The sequence below is a fragment of the Prionailurus bengalensis genome, chromosome X (assembly GCF_016509475.1).
Source record: "Prionailurus bengalensis isolate Pbe53 chromosome X, Fcat_Pben_1.1_paternal_pri, whole genome shotgun sequence".
Classification (NCBI taxonomy): domain Eukaryota; kingdom Metazoa; phylum Chordata; class Mammalia; order Carnivora; family Felidae; genus Prionailurus; species Prionailurus bengalensis.
Window position 1 is genome coordinate 46,766,888 of NC_057361.1, and position 15,950 is coordinate 46,782,837.

Sequence of the window (15,950 nt, forward strand, 5' to 3'; positions counted from 1 at the left end):
GTCTAAGTAAACTGAAGCAATTGTTATTTAAGAACAGACAAGCCAAGATTGGCCTAATTACCAGGTATATTTTGGGTCTCTTATTTGACAATAAAGGTTAACATTTCATCTGCCTCACTTAGCTTCAGGTCAGTACAATGTAGATCAGTGATGGCAAGGTTGGGATGAATGAATACTCTCATGACTTTTCTTTAGACATTAATTCCACCAATTACATTGCAGTAGTAGCAGAATGTCCATAAAAACAGTAAAGATTAATGTTGTCAGACCCTTTTGGATGTCCTATGTCCTAGTTACCTCAGGTGATTCCGCTCTTTGATCCATTGGGATATCCTGTCCTAGAGACATGGCAATTGCTCTCATCATCTGGTCCTCTTCCGACATACTCAGATCCTACAGAGAAGCAACAGAAAATCCAGCAACAAAACACATAACAACTCACAAGAAATCAGACATCCTGTGCTCAAGCTTTAGAGAAAAAGAGAAGGTGCCCTGAATGCTGCTCTCTAAGTTCAAATCCTAGGCTTACCTGGTTGCTACAAAAACAAAGAGGGGAAATCACAATGAAATTAAGCATAGGAAGGGGACTTCAATGTGACTACCTAGTCTGCATTTCAGAAAAGCATTTCTTCTATTGCTTCCTGACTGTGGATACTAAGAGTTCTTCTGCAAAAAAAGTCCAGTAATTTGCATGGCTGGGAGATAGGAAGCTTCTGCTTATTACATTCTAGAACAGTGTTATCACAAAACAAAAATACTGGCATGCAGAAGTCTGAAAATGACAAGTAGTTTATAGAAGGGAAGACCAATGATGGAAACACAACAGAAGAAAAAACATAGCAGCAGCCAAACCAATGCCCTAGAAAATTACAACTGCTAAGCCAACTTACTCGAACAACTCCTCCCATGATTGGGGGAGGGTGGGTTAGAAGGTACTCTGTGGCCTGCTCCATGGTGCTGGTGTTCAAGAGGGCCTCCATGGCATGTTCCCTTGTGAAGCCCATGTCCATGAGCTACAAAAAGAATGCAGGATCTCAGAACCACAATAAAAGAGAAATTCAAATACATTTTTAAAAGGTAGAAACCCTTCCAAGATGAAAACAAGGTTTTCTAACTTCATATGAACTGAGAACAGTAATAAGCTAAGGTAGTTAAGTAAATAAACAATCCTTTCCATTTGGTGCTTCCACAGCATTCAAACATCAGAGCTACACATTGGGGCAGGGAGCCAAGGTGATTCTCAATTCTATCCTCTAAGAAAACGGGGCTAGATGTTTATCACCATGAACAGGATCACTCTAATTCACAGATTGAGATTCATACACAGAAGCAAAAATGGATCCCCACTCTTCTGGAAAACAAACTGGCAACAGAACAAGAGCCTGAGAAACTGACCCAGACATTTTATTACTAGGAAATAATCATGAGATGTACAGAAAGATATGTACAAAAAGAAACTATACACCACTGATTTACAACAAATAAGAGGATTAACATCCAGTAATAAAGGAATGACAGGAAGCTAAAAAATCACCCATTTTCTTAATGACAGCAGTACAATTCTACATACTGTATGATGTTAATTAGACACAAAATCAAGTGATGAAAACCCATCTTTTCTGCTGACATTATGAATGCCTTTAAAAATATTTTGTTATATTTCCAAATTTTCTTAAAGTGAGCATTTAATAGTTACATATGTATATTTAAAAGACATATTTGTATTTAAAAAGGACTCTAGACATAAAGAGAGCACACATACACACATAAATTCCCAGAGGAATATGCTAAATGCTCTGTGATACTGAATTGTCAGGATTGTAGAGCCTCCTCAGTCTGCTTCTAGCCTCCAATTTTCTTTCTTTTTTTATTTTTTTATTTTTATTTTTATTTTTGGGACAGAGAGAGACAGAGCATGAGCGGGGGAAGGGCAGAGAGAGAGGGAGACACAGAATCGGAAACAGGCTCCAGGCTCTGAGCCATCAGCCCAGAGCTTGACGCGGGGCTCGAACTCACCGACCGTGAGATCGTGACCTGGCTGAAGTCGGACGCTTAACCGACTGCGCCACCCAGGCGCCCCTAGCCTCCAATTTTCAAAATGTGGTTTATATATTTACTTAAAGACAACAAACAAAAGTTTTGTAGATAAGGTTTCAGAGAGCTCTGTTGGAGAATAAATTTTGGGTCACGATACCCCTACCCTTTCCCTCTACAGAATGAGAAAGTAGCTGAGAACAGTTTGTGTCCAAAGAACATGGCAGCCACAGCCTATTGAGAATACTGTAAAAAAGTTTTAATACTTAACAACATGCTTGGGAGGACACAAATCTTTTACCTGTTAGGAGCATGAAAATTACACTCCAGCTTTCTCAGGAGAAAAAAGAAATGCTAAGAGGGAACAAATTTAAACGTATCTCCTATCTAAGAGGACCAGGCACTCAGTGGCATGTAAACTTAGAAAACCCACAAGCAGTATACTCTATCAGGTGCAAAGCCTAGGCCCTGGAGTGGGAGGCTAGGACCCTACCTGTTGCAGTTGCTGCTGGTTGACTTGAGGTTCCCGGCGAGAGCCACCTTCTTCTTGCCCTGTGTCCTCTTCTCCTCGAGACCCCTCCTTCTCTTTGCTTAGTCTCTCTCGAATCACAGGTTCTCCTCGGAGAATGTGGCATAGGATGGCCAGCATGGACTCAGCCATTCGCCCACCATATACCTTCAGGGGTTTCCGGTTCCAAAGGTTCTTGATGCAAGTAAAGGCTGCCTAGAAATCATTTGAAAAGCTGCGTGATCATTCTATCTCAATTCAAAGCTACTGGAGGAGTAAGTCAAGGACTTACGGGAAAGTCTCTCCACAAAAGGTCAGTGCCAACAACAAAATCCTTGACCCTGAGGGGCATGAAGAAGCACACAGAAGAAGCATTGAACCCAATCTAAAGAACCAATCTCAAGTTTACAGTTTAAATATTTACACCACAGCATATTCTCCAATGGTCTCTATCCCCCTCTTCTGTAAGGCAGCCCTTATCTGGGAGTAGGATCCAATGGTTCTCCAACAATCAAGTTATTTCATTAAGGACCAAAAAGAAGGAGAGCTACCTAATCAGCATGAGAAATTTGTCTTGGTTTCAGAATGCTCAATACTCACTTTCTGAGTTACCACAAGGAAGCGGAGGGCACTGAATTGTGGAAAGTTCTGGACGCCTCCAGGCAATTTGGCAGGCAGTGAATGTGGAGATTCAAGCACCGTGGTGGGATTCACCATCTTCTCCACTAGCATTAGCCAGGCATCTAGGAATTCTCCTGTGCCATCAGGTAAATCTGAATGTTCTAATCCCTCAGCAACAGGAACTTTGCCTCCCATGGACAGAGCCCAGTTGAAAGTTCTAAATTCAAAAAAGAAAAAGTATATACAGAGAATATTAGTATTGTAGATGGCGGGGGGGGGGGGCATTCAGAAGGTTCCCAGTATCTACACTGGCACTACACGTCCCTCCTCTTAGAGCTACAGCTGCTCATCTATCCAATATTTATTAGCTTTATCTTTTTGGGGAGGAGGGTTTACTCCAGATTTATTGGGGTATTACTGACATATAACATATGTAAGTTCAAGGTATACAATGTGATGATTTGATACACATACAGACTGCAGAATGATTACCACTTTTAGCTTTACTTTTCAAAGCCAAACTGAACAAACAAAAAAACAAAAGTGGTTACCAGAAGGGAAGGGAGTAGGGGAATGGGTAAAATAGGTGAAGGGGATTAAGAAGTACAAACTTAGACGGGGCGCCTGGGTGGCGCAGTCGGTTAAGCGTCCGACTTCAGCCAGGTCACGATCTCGCGGTCCGTGAGTTCGAGCCCCGCGTCAGGCTCTGGGCTGATGGCTCAGAGCCTGGAGCCTGTTTCCGATTCTGTGTCTCCCTCTCTCTCTGACCCTCCCCCGCTCATGCTCTGTCTCTCTCTGTCCCAAAAATAAATAAAACATTTGAAAAAAAAAATTAAAAAAAAAAAAAAAGAAGTACAAACTTAGTTATAAAACACAAGCACTTCACAGAAATGAAAACTGCGGCATAGGGAATGAAGCTAATAACATTATAATAACTTTGTATGGTGACAGATGGTAACTACACTTATTGGGATGAAAACTGCATAATGCACAAAACCGTCAAATCATGTTGTACACCTGAAACAAACAGAAAACTATATGTCAACTATACTTCGATAAAAAAGTGAAATTCAGCTTAGAATCTTCAGACTAAGAGAAGGAGAAAAATTATCAGTCAGAGAAACAATAGAAAAAGACAAGTCTATTAGAAAAATATGTACCAAGCACTAAAAACCAAATGAGAAAAAGCAGAGACCCTTATGAACACCTCTAAGACAGGGTGAATCCCAACCTCCAAGAAGACAGACAAATATGTCTAGTTCCCAGAATGTAAAAGGGTGTAACTAATGGCTGTCTCTATGTATCTCATGGTCACAGGACAGGTGATGTAGAAAGTTGTGTGCTAAGGCACACAGAAAGACCAAACTCCAAAAAATGCTTCTCTGTGAAACAACTCGATTCTTACTCAAAAAGAGCATTGTGGCCTCCAGAGCAGAGAAATTTCTGCAGCATGAGATGGTAAGGATATTTCCTCTCATCAAACAGCATTGGAGATGTAAAACCAACGGAACAGATGAAGAATGTCAGCCTGAAAGAGGGGAAAAAAATTTTAGACTTCTCTGAAGCATTCACAGAAGCAGTAGGAAAATTCATGTAGAAGCCTAGAGTACAATTTAACATTGTACTGAAGTGACTGAGAGACTGACTGGAATTCAGGTGGGTGGCTAGTCTGGTTGTTAAAATTTCTAAAGCAAAAAAGGTGATGATTTTTACACCTAGGAAAAAATACAAGGTTACTGAAATATAGTTTGATTATAAATACTTGAAAAATCTCTATATTCTAGACTAAGAAAAACCAAGACAGTACATTAAACTGCATGTAGGCTACGCATCTATAGTTAACAGGGGACCTTTCAAGTCCTCTAGTTCAGTGGTTCACTCTCCATTTAAGTAGAAAAGCAATGAATTTGATTCTGTATCTCAAGCAGAATCTCACCTGAAGCGGGGAGTAGGTGTATATGGTGGAGGTTGCCAAGATAAGCCCTTTGTGAGGAGCTTAGTGAGGGCTGAAGCTGTGGATCGAGCAGCAGGTGTCGGTGCTGTGGTGGTGCTGGCAGCATGATGGCTCCTTCTCTGGCGGACAGGAGACCCCACGCAAAGTTTAACAAGGAGTCCAAATAGTTCAGCAAGTGCTCGGCCTAATCTGGAGGAAGCTGGAACCCAAAAGTCAAAATAAGGCATGAGAGTACTCTCAGAATGGTTTCATTATAACTGACATTACTGACGATATATTTTTATGATCGACCACTTCCTCCCACACAAACACCTGGATTTGTTTCTACATCTGACAATCCAAAAAGGAAGTTCCAGAGAATAAATGCCTCTTTTGAAGGCAACAGAGAAATATGTTGGCACTCATTATATATGTGAAAGACAAGATAAACACATTGTTAAAGTACATATTAATGGAAACCGTCTTTGTAGAAAAAGCAACACAGCAATATGAACCAGTTAAGTAAATGAATACATCTACTGGGTTATGGAATCACTTAAAATGCCTACAGAACTTTAAACATAGCAAAACCGTTAACAATTTGGACAAGGAAAGAACATCAGATATACTATATATTGTCTGATCACATTAAATGTATGATCCCCAAAGGAAAAAAGATTGCTATGAAAAGCTTAACAATTTTATAAATGCCTTTCTTAAGGTGTTAGGTAGATTGTAAGTATTTCAAATTTTCATCCTTGTAGGATGCTTTTTGGTATACGTTGTTGAACCAAAGAGTAGAATCCAAACTCATGTTTGAAAATAGAAAAAGGGAAAGGAAACATGGCCAAACATATTCTATTTGGGTGTTTCTTTGCTTTTCTTAAACCATTTCTCTGTATTTTTGTTCTACAATATTACTCAAAATCATAAATGAAAATACTGCTATAGAATTTCTAAAACAAACATTTTATCATGATCCAGAGTTAAGAAAGGTTAGATCTGAGTCAAAGTAAAATCTCTTGTGTACAACAATGCACTGTGAAAAATAGGCTCTACTAGAGCTGGCAGTACATATCATACCCGAAACTTAGTAAGCTGAGTTAAACAGCCTAAGAAAAAAGGAATATGCCTTTCTTCTTCTTAATCCATCCGAATTAGGATTTCCTAATATTAAGTGGTACAGATACTTGCACTGCTTGGCTGGATGCTGGGTATACCCAGACTCTGAAAAACCAATGCATTCAAACCTAAGACTGCACTTTGTTTCACCTTCAGGTGAACAAACAGCAAAGTGGCTCAAAGGTTGTTAGCAAGGATAAGAAAAGAAGATAAAAGGCCAGTAGCCACAGATAAATAGACATTAAAAGCATGGGCCGGGCCCACAAATAAACCCCAGATTTTTCTAAGGTCAGAGTTGTCCAAAAGGTCTAGCAAAGAAAGTAGAGGTAAACCATGAGCACCTTCTTGGTCAATTTACCTTCAATATGGGGTTTGTGGTGGTAGATTTTCAAATTAAAACGAGTAGAAGTAAACAAATTAGAACAGAATGTAAAATTCAAGGGAGTTAAAAATAATAAACAGAATAACCAAAGTCCATTTTCTGCTTGTTTTGGGGCACAGCTCCAGATTCCCAGGAGTTATGTCTTCACTTTCCTCTACATTAAGGTGTCAGAAAGAGGTAAATATTGAGGAACATACAAAATAGGTTCCTTAAACACTGACATTAAGAGGCAAAAGAAGACAAAGATCCGTGCACATCTTTAATGCAGTCTTGTATCATGTTAATGTGGTCTCCACAGAGCTGCCAAATTTACATTATTAAAACATGAATCAACCATGTCACTTGCCAGCTATGTTTAAGGGACAGAGAAAGGAAAAGGAGACTGGGTGGAGTAGCCACACAAGTAACAGGAAAACAGGACAGTTTCATACCACAGAAGCCAAGAAAAGAGTATTTTGAGGTGGTGGGCCAACTATCATCTTGCAAAAAAGTGAGAAAGGAGCTGAAGAGTATCCAATGGACTTAGCAATAGGTTACTAATGAGACATTTCAGTGGAATGGTAGGAGTAGAAGCCATTTGCAGTAGTTGATGAATAGGTAGGAAAGAATTAAAGACAAGGAGGGGTAGACATAGCTTTCAAGAAGCGAGTCTCTTATGCCTGTATCCCTAGCACTTAGTACAAAGCCTATCACATAGCAGATATTGTATTAAGTACACCTGAAAATAAGTCACCAAAGTTGAAAAGTTCCTTAAAGGAAACAACGCAGCCATATGAACTGAATTTGTCTGAGAACTGGTTAAAGCTCTGAAACCCAGAAAAGGGAGTAGAAAGAAAAAAATCACTCACCTGACAATAAAGGCTTGATTTGCTTGATTCTGGCAGCCATAGCAGGTGTGATTTTAGATTTGCCCTTAGAATCTGAAGCAGTAGGTTCATCTGTCTCCATGGGAGCCAATGTATCACCATCAAGCCCAATGCCTTCTAATAAGCCCTGGGTAGAAGCATCCATACTTGGAGCTGTTCCATCCTGTTCCCCATCTGTAGACACAGAGGAAAGCAGTAAGACCATGTTGAGTTGTCACTTACCTGGTTCCTTGTTCTGAAGTCACAAGAAATAGCTACCCATGGTGCTTGTTACACTTTAAGTTTCCAAAACTTCCTAAATCTGAAATAGAAAAACAAAACAAAACTGTACTAACATGCTCCTCTCCTTGAAGCCCTTCTAAGTAGCTAATACTGACATTTTCCAGTGAGAGCATATGAACTGTCTTAAAACAGGGCTACCTTCTAAGACTAGGTACTGCATGACACAGGGGCACCATTCACACAGACTACAATATGAGTGGTGCACCCTCCCTGCCCCAACCAATGCTGTCAAGGTGAATACCTTGTTTGAATTTCATGGCTTGCTAATAAACTCAAATTAAATATCATAAATTACCACTGGAGAAATACATTTTCTAGCATATAAGATTTTTGCATATGAATGTGAGGTGTAATCTTTTTCTTTTTTGGTGGGGATATGTGTGCTCTTAGATCTAATAATCAGCTTTAGACAAACGTTAATAAAACACATCACCAAGTTTTTTTTGTAATGTTCTAAGAAACCCTGTGGAAATGGGAGTCATCTTTGTTAAATATGTAAAAGACATTGTTAGAAAAAAAATATATCCAGATTGTTAGGTGAAGCAATTCTTTGACAGAGTCTAATTTTGTTCATATATCCTTCCTAGTAAATTATTTTATAGTTTCTTTGAGTCAAAATTTGGTGTATTTGACTAAATTCGAGGTTCTAATTTTTGGTTTGGTCCTCTTTCTCCGAATTTATTAATACTTTATTATTTTTTTATTTTAGAGAGTCAGCGAGTAGGGGAGAGGGGCAGAAAGAGAGTGAGATTATCCTAAGCATTTTCAACATGGAGCCCAAAGCGGGGCTCAATCTAACTGTGAGATCATGACCTGAGCCAAAATCAAGAGTTGGATGCTTCAACCTACTGAGCCACCCAGGCGTCCCTCTCCAAATTTAAATGGGCCAAAGGTTTGTGCTTGTTTTATTAGTGCTCTCCCCTCCCCCATAATAACTAGCTATTGTGTAACTCCTTATTTGGTTAAGTTATGCCTTTATTCCTTAAGCATTTTCCCTACGTTTAGTTAAACTCAGTACAATTTGTAAGCATATCTTATGGGTTTTTATATATGGAACTGTCTTCACTGTTTTCTTAATAGTCCACCAAATTGATTTCTTCCCTGTTGCAGAATATAGGGGAAAAAAGTTTCCAGGGGCACCTGAGTGGCTCAGTCGGTTAAGCGTCCGACTTCAGCTCAGGTCATAATCTCGCAGTCCATGAGTTCGAGTTCCACAAACTCACACTCTGTCTCTATCTCAAAAGTAAATAAACATTTAAAAAATTAAAAAAAAAACTTTCCAGAAAGTTGCCTTTATTTTTTTTAATTAAAAAATTTTAAGGTTTCTTGATCTTTGAGAGACAGAGCACGAGTGGGGGAGGGGCAGAGAGAGGGAGAGACAGAATCTGAAGCAGGTTCCAGGCTCTGAGCTGTCAGTACGGAGCCCAACACGGGGCTGGAACCCACAAACTGAGAGATCACGACCCAAGCTGAAGCCAGATGCTTAACCAACTGAGCCATCCAGGTGCCCCAAAAGTTGGTTTTATTAATTTTAGGTTTGGTGCATTAGAATCTGAAAATTGTGTATAATTTATGCTTATTGCAATTTGGAACTTTTATTGTGATATAACATAAAAGCTATTCTCTAAAATACCATTGTACAGGGGTGCTTGGTTGGCTGGCTTGGTTGGAAGTGCATGCAACTCTTGATCTCGGGATTGTGAGTTCAAGCCCCACACTGGATGTAGAGATTACTTAAATAAAAATACCACTGTACAAAGGAGCCTAAAAGATGGCAGAGTAGGACGGCCCTGAAATCATCTACTCCCACGTTTACAATTAGATATCATCCACATCCAAGTCAATAAACTGAAGAGCAATTCGAAGACCAGCAGAACAAACTCCACAACTAAATATAGAGAAGCAACTGCATCTGAGAGGTTAGGAAGGTCAGAAAGGCCCAGGGAGGCTGCCCACAGAAGGGAGGGAGTAGGGTGCAGAGAGGGTAGGGAAACAGGCACTCGCACGAGGAAACTCACAAGAGGAGATTAATTCCCATAACGTTTGGGTTTAAAAAACAGAGGGGCTATGGGCACCTAATGTGGCTCAGTCAGCTGAGTGTTCAACTCTTGATTTCAGCTCAGGTCATGATCCCAGGCTCATATAGGATCGAGCCCTGCATTGGGCTCCTCGCTGAGCAAGAGTTTGCTTAAGATTCTCTTTCCCTCTTCCCCTCTCCCAGCTAGCGCATGCGAGCTGGGAAATATGCACATGAAAACAGACCCATCGAACTCACTGAGTCCACAAAACATAGCATTCATTACTACAAGGAGACCCAGAAGAGAGAGAAAGGGGGGTACAAAATTTGAAGAAATAATAGCTGGAAACTTCCCTAATCTGGGGAAGGAAACAGATATGCAGATTCATGAGGCACAGAGAACCCCCAACAGAATCAACAAAAGCAGATGAACACAAAGACACTGTGATTAATTTTGCAAAATACAATGATAAAGAAAAAACTGAAAAGCAGGAAGAAAAAAAGAAATAAATATGCAAAATATAGTGATAAAGAGAAGAATCAAAAAGCAGCAAGACAAAAAAAGTTGGTAACCTATGAGGGAAAACCCAGAAGGCAAGCAGATTTTTCAGCAGAAACTTGGTAAGCCAGAAGGGCATGGCATGAAATATTCAAAGTGTTGAATGGGAAAAAAATCTGTGGCCAGGAATAGTTTATTCAGCAAGGTTATAATTCAGAACAGAAGTAGAGATAAAGAGTTTCCCAGACAAAAACTAAAGGAGTTCACAAACACTAAAGCAGCCCTGTAAGAAATAGTAAAGAGGACTCTGAGTAGAAAAGAGAGATCAAAAGTGACAATATTGGGGTGCCTGGGTGGCTCAGTCAGTTAAGTGTCTGACTTTGGCTCAGGTCATGATCTTGTGGTTTGTGAGTTCAAGCCCTGCATTAGGCTTTGCAATGAGAGCTCAGAGCCTGGAGCCTGCATCAGATTCTGTGTCTCCCTCTCTCTCAAAAAACAAACATTAAAAAATTTTTAATTAAAAAAAGTGACAATATCAAGGAACTCACAAAAAAGGATATAAAATGTAACAACAAATACCTAAAACATGGGGAGAGAAGAATGGGTTCAAACTTAAACCACAACCAACTAATATAGACTGCTATATGCAAAAGAAAGTTATATACGAACATCATGGTAACCATCTATCAAAAACCACTAAAAATATTCAAAGAATAAAGAGAAAGAAATCCAAATAGATCACTAAAGAAAACAGCAAACCATGAAAGATAAGAAAGGATCAGAAAATTTCAGAAACAACCACAAAACAAGTAACAAAATGGCATTACATATCTATCAATAATTACTTTGAATGTAAATGGACTAAACACTGCAGTCAAAAGACACACAGTGACAATATGGATAAAAAAGCAAGACCCATCCTGCCTAAAAGAGACTCATGTTAGACCTAAAGACACCTGCAAGTGGAATTCGAGGGGCTGGAGAATCATCTATCATGCAAATGGTTGTCAAAAGAAAGTCAGAATAGCAACACTTATACTGGACAAAATAGGCTTTAAAACAAAGACTGAGACAAAGGAGGACACTATATAATAATAAAAGGGACAATCCAACAAAAAACTGTAACAATTGTGAATATGCACTCACAAAGGAGCACCCAAATACACAATATAGTTGATAACAAACATAAAGGAACTAATTGATAGTAATACAATAATAGTAGGGGACTTTAACACACCCACTTACATTAATGGACTGATCATCTAAACAGGGAATCAACAAGGTAACAAGGACTTTGAATGACACACTGGACCACATGGATTTAACAGATATATTCAAAACATTCCATCCTGAAACAAAATAGCAAAATAACACATACACATTCCTTTCAATTATACATGGAACAGTCTACAGAAAAGATCACACATTAGTCCAGAAAACTAGCTTCAACAAATTTAAGAAGATTGAAGTCATACCATGCATCTTTTCTGACCACAATGCTATGACAACATAAGTCAACCACAAGAAAAAATCTGAGGGGCGCCTGAGTGGGTTAGTTGGTTTAAGTGTCCAACTCTTGATTTCAGCTCAGGTCATGATCTCAGGGTTTTTGAGATGGAGCCCCCACATCTGTGCTGACAGCACGGAGCCTGATTGGGATTCTGTCTATCCCTCCCTCACTTGCATGTGCTGTCTCAAAATAAGTAAACATTTTTTAAAAATCTGGAAAGACCACAAATACGTGGAGGTTAAACAACATGCTACTAAACAACGAATGGGTCAACCATGAAATCAAAGAAGAAATTTGAAAAGTACATGGAAACCAATGAAAAACACAATGGTCCAAAATCTCTGGGATGCAGCAAAGACAGTTCTAAGAGGGAAATATTTAGCAATATAGGCCTACCTCAACAAGCAAGAAATCTCAAACAACCTACACCAAAAAGAGCTGGAAAAACAACCAAAACCTAAAGCCAGCAGAAGGAAGGAAATAATAAAGATTAGAGTAGAAATGATCTAGAACTAAAAAAAACCACAACAGAACAGATGAATGATAACTGCAGCTGGTTCTTTAATCCTCAGTAAAGAGAAAGGACAAAAATAAAATCACCAATGAGAAAGGAGAAATAACAACCAACACCACAGAAATACAAAAAATCATGAGAATGTTATGAAAAACCATATGCTAACAAACTGGACAACCCAGAAGAAATGGACAAATACTTAGAAACATATAAACTACCAAAACTGAAACAGGAGGAAATAGAAAATTTGAACAGACTGATAACCAGCAAAGAAACGGAGTCAGTAATCAATAAACTCCCAGCAAACAGAAGTCCAGGACTGGATGGCTTCACAGGCGAATTCTACCAAACATTAAATCAAAGAAGACTTAATTCCTATTCATCTCAAACTATTCCAAAAAATATAAAGGGAAAGAAAACTTCTAAATTCTTTTTATGAGGCCAGCATTACCCTGATACCAATACCAGATAAAGACACCACTGAACGAGAGAACTACAGGTCACTATCCCTGATGAACACAGATGCAAAAGCCCTCAATAAACTCCTAGCAAACCAAATTCAACAGTATATTAAAAAAACATTCACCATGATCAAGTAGGATTTATTCCCGGGTTGTAAGGGTGGTTCAATATTTGCAAATCGATCAGTGTGATATATCAAATCAGTAAGAGAAAGGATAAGAATCATAAGATAATTTCAAGAAGATGCAGAAAAAGTACGACAAAGAACAGTATCTATTCATGATAAAAAAAAAAAACCAACAAAGTAGGTTTAGAGGAAATATACCTAAACATAATAAAGGCCACATATGAAAAACAAAGCTCACATCATCCTGAAGGGGAAAACTGAGAGCTTTTCTTTTAAGATCAAGAATAAGACAAGGATGCCCACTCTTATCACTTTTATTCATCACATCACTCGAAGTCCTAGCCACAGGAATCAGAAAAGAAAAAGAAATAAAAGACATCCAAAAGTAAGGAAGAAGTGAAATTTTCCCTATTTCTAGATGACATAATACTATATATAGAAAACCCTAAAGACTCCACTAAAAAATGCTAGAACGGATATACATATTCAGTAAAGTCACAGGACACAAAATCAACATACAGAAATCTGGTGCATTTCTATACACCAATAATGAAGAGAAAGAGAAATTAAGAACAATCCCATGCACCAAAAATAACATACTCTAGGAATAAACTGAACCACAGCGGTAGCAATCCCATGCACCAAAAATAACATACTCTAGGAATAAACTGAACCACAGCGGTACTCTAAAACACTGATGAAAGAAATTGAAGAGAACACAAAGAAATGGACGGAAAGACATTCCGTGCTCATGGATTGGAAGAACAAATATTGTTAAAATGTCTATACTTCCCAAAGCAACCTACACACTTAATGCAATCCTATCAAAATACCAGCAGGAATTTTTACAGAACCACAACAAACAATCCTAAAATTTGTATGGAAACACAAAAGACCCCCAATAGCCAAAGAAACCTTGAAAAAAAAAAAAAAAACAAAGCTGGAGGCATCACATTTTCAGACTTCAAGTTATAATATAAAGCTGCAGTTATCGAAAACTGTATGGTACTGGCAAAAAAAAAAAAAACCAGACACACAGATCAACGGAACAGAAAAGAAAACCCAGAAATAGACACAACTATATGGTCAACTCATTTTGTCAAAGCAGGAAAGAATATACAATAGGAATAAGATGGTCTCTTCAACAAATGCTGTAAGGAAAAATGGACAAGATGTAAAAGAATGAAACTGGACCACTTTCTTACACCATACACAAAAATAAATTCAAAATGGGTCAAAGACCTAAATGTGAGATCTGTATCTATAAAAGCCCTAGAAGAGAACACAGGCTGTAACCTCTATGACATCAGCCATAGCAACATTTTCTAGATATGTCTCCTAAGGCAAGGGAAACAAAAGCAAAAATATACTATTGGGACTACATCAAAATAAAAATCTTCTGCACAGTAAAGGAAAACAACAAAATTAAAAAGTAGCCTACAGCACGTGAGAAAGTATTTGCAAATGACGTGTCCGATAAAGCGTTACTATCCAAAATATACAAACAACTTACTGCTACAACACCCAAAAAACATATAATCCAACCAAAAAATGGGCAGAAGACATGAACAGATTATTTTTCCAAAGAAAGTATAGAGATGGCAAAAAAACACAGGATGTTCATCATCACTCACCATCAGGGAAATGCAAATCAAAACTACATTGAGCTATCACCTCACACCTGTCAGAATGGCTAAAATCAAAGCCACAAGAAACAAAAGGTGCTGGTGAGGATGTAGAAAAAAAGGAACCCATTTTCACTGCTGGTGGGAATGGAAATTGGTGCAGTCACTTTGGAAAATAGTATGGAGGTTCCTCAGAAAGTTAAAAATAGAACTACCCTACAATTCAGCAATTGCGCTACTAGGTAGTTATCCAAAGAATGCAAAAACACTAATTCAAAGGGATACATGCACCCCTATGTTTAAACTAGCATTATTTACAATAGCCAAGATATGGAAACAGACCAAGTGTTCACTGACTGATAAATGGATAAAGAAAAAGTGGCACATATGAAAATGGAATGTTCTTCAACCATAAAAAAGAATGAAATCTTGCCATTTGCAAGGATGTGGATGGACTTAGTATAATGCTAAGCAAAACAAGTCAAAGATAAACACTGTATGATTTCACTCTTATGTGGAATTTAAGGAACAGAACAAATGAGCAAAAGGGGAAAAAAGAGAGTGAGACAAACCAAGAAAGAATTATACAGAACTGATCATTACCAGAGGGGAGGGGTTGGGGAAGGGGTTATATAGGCAATGGGGATTAAGGAGTGTACTTGTCCTGATGAGCTTGTCCAGGTGATGTATGGAATTGTTGAATCACTATACTATAGAACTGAAGCTAATACAACACTTCATGTTAACCTACTGGAATTAAAATAAAAACTTTTAACAAATATAAAAGAAAAATTTTAAATATATAACATGGAATCAGAAAAACAAAATAGCCCTGTCCATATATGTGTGAGCCACATATAATTTAAAATTTTCTAGTAGCCACATTAAAAATTAAAAACATAATTTTTAAAAAATTTTTTAATGTTGGGGCGCCTGGGTGGCTCAGTCGGTTAAGCATCCACCTTCAGCTCACGTCATGATCTCACGGTCTGTGGGTTCGAGAACTGCATCGGGCTCTGTGTTGACAGCTCAGAGCCTGGAGCCTGCTTCAGATTCTGTGTCTCCCTCTCTCTCTGCCCCTCCCCTGCTCATGCTGTCTCTCTCGGTCTCAAAAATAAATAAAAACATTAAAAAAATTTAAAAATTTTTTAATATTCATTTTTGAGAGAGAGAGAAAGAGAGAGAAAAGCAGAGAGAGAGGGAGACACAGAATCTGAAGCAGGCTCCAGGTTCTGAGCTGTCAGCACAGAACCCAGTGCAAGGCTCAAACTCACGAATTTTAAGATCATGACCTGAGCCGAAGTCGGATGCTTAACTGACTGAGCCATCCAGGCGCCCCAAACAGATAATTTTTAATATACTGTTTAACCCAATTTATTCAATTTTTATTTTTCAACATATAATCATATATAAAAATTGTTAAGTTTTTATACTCAGTAATTTTTAAA

General features: G+C 38.4%; 1 protein-coding gene across 14 annotated transcripts in view; it reads right to left on the bottom strand.

Annotated features, from left to right (window-relative positions):
* HUWE1 (HECT, UBA and WWE domain containing E3 ubiquitin protein ligase 1) overlaps nt 1–15,950 on the bottom strand; it is a 166,300-nt gene that overhangs the window by 49,009 nt on the left and 101,341 nt on the right. For all 14 annotated transcript variants that reach the window (XM_043570269.1, XM_043570276.1, XM_043570266.1 and 11 more), the window contains 7 exons: nt 7,449–7,640; nt 5,100–5,316; nt 4,569–4,691; nt 3,143–3,380; nt 2,528–2,758; nt 891–1,013; nt 298–393 (listed from right to left, as the gene is read on the bottom strand). In XM_043570269.1, coding sequence (XP_043426204.1) covers nt 298–393; nt 891–1,013; nt 2,528–2,758; nt 3,143–3,380; nt 4,569–4,691; nt 5,100–5,316; nt 7,449–7,640 — 1,220 coding nt within the window. The remainder of the gene's footprint in view (nt 1–297; nt 394–890; nt 1,014–2,527; nt 2,759–3,142; nt 3,381–4,568; nt 4,692–5,099; nt 5,317–7,448; nt 7,641–15,950) is intronic.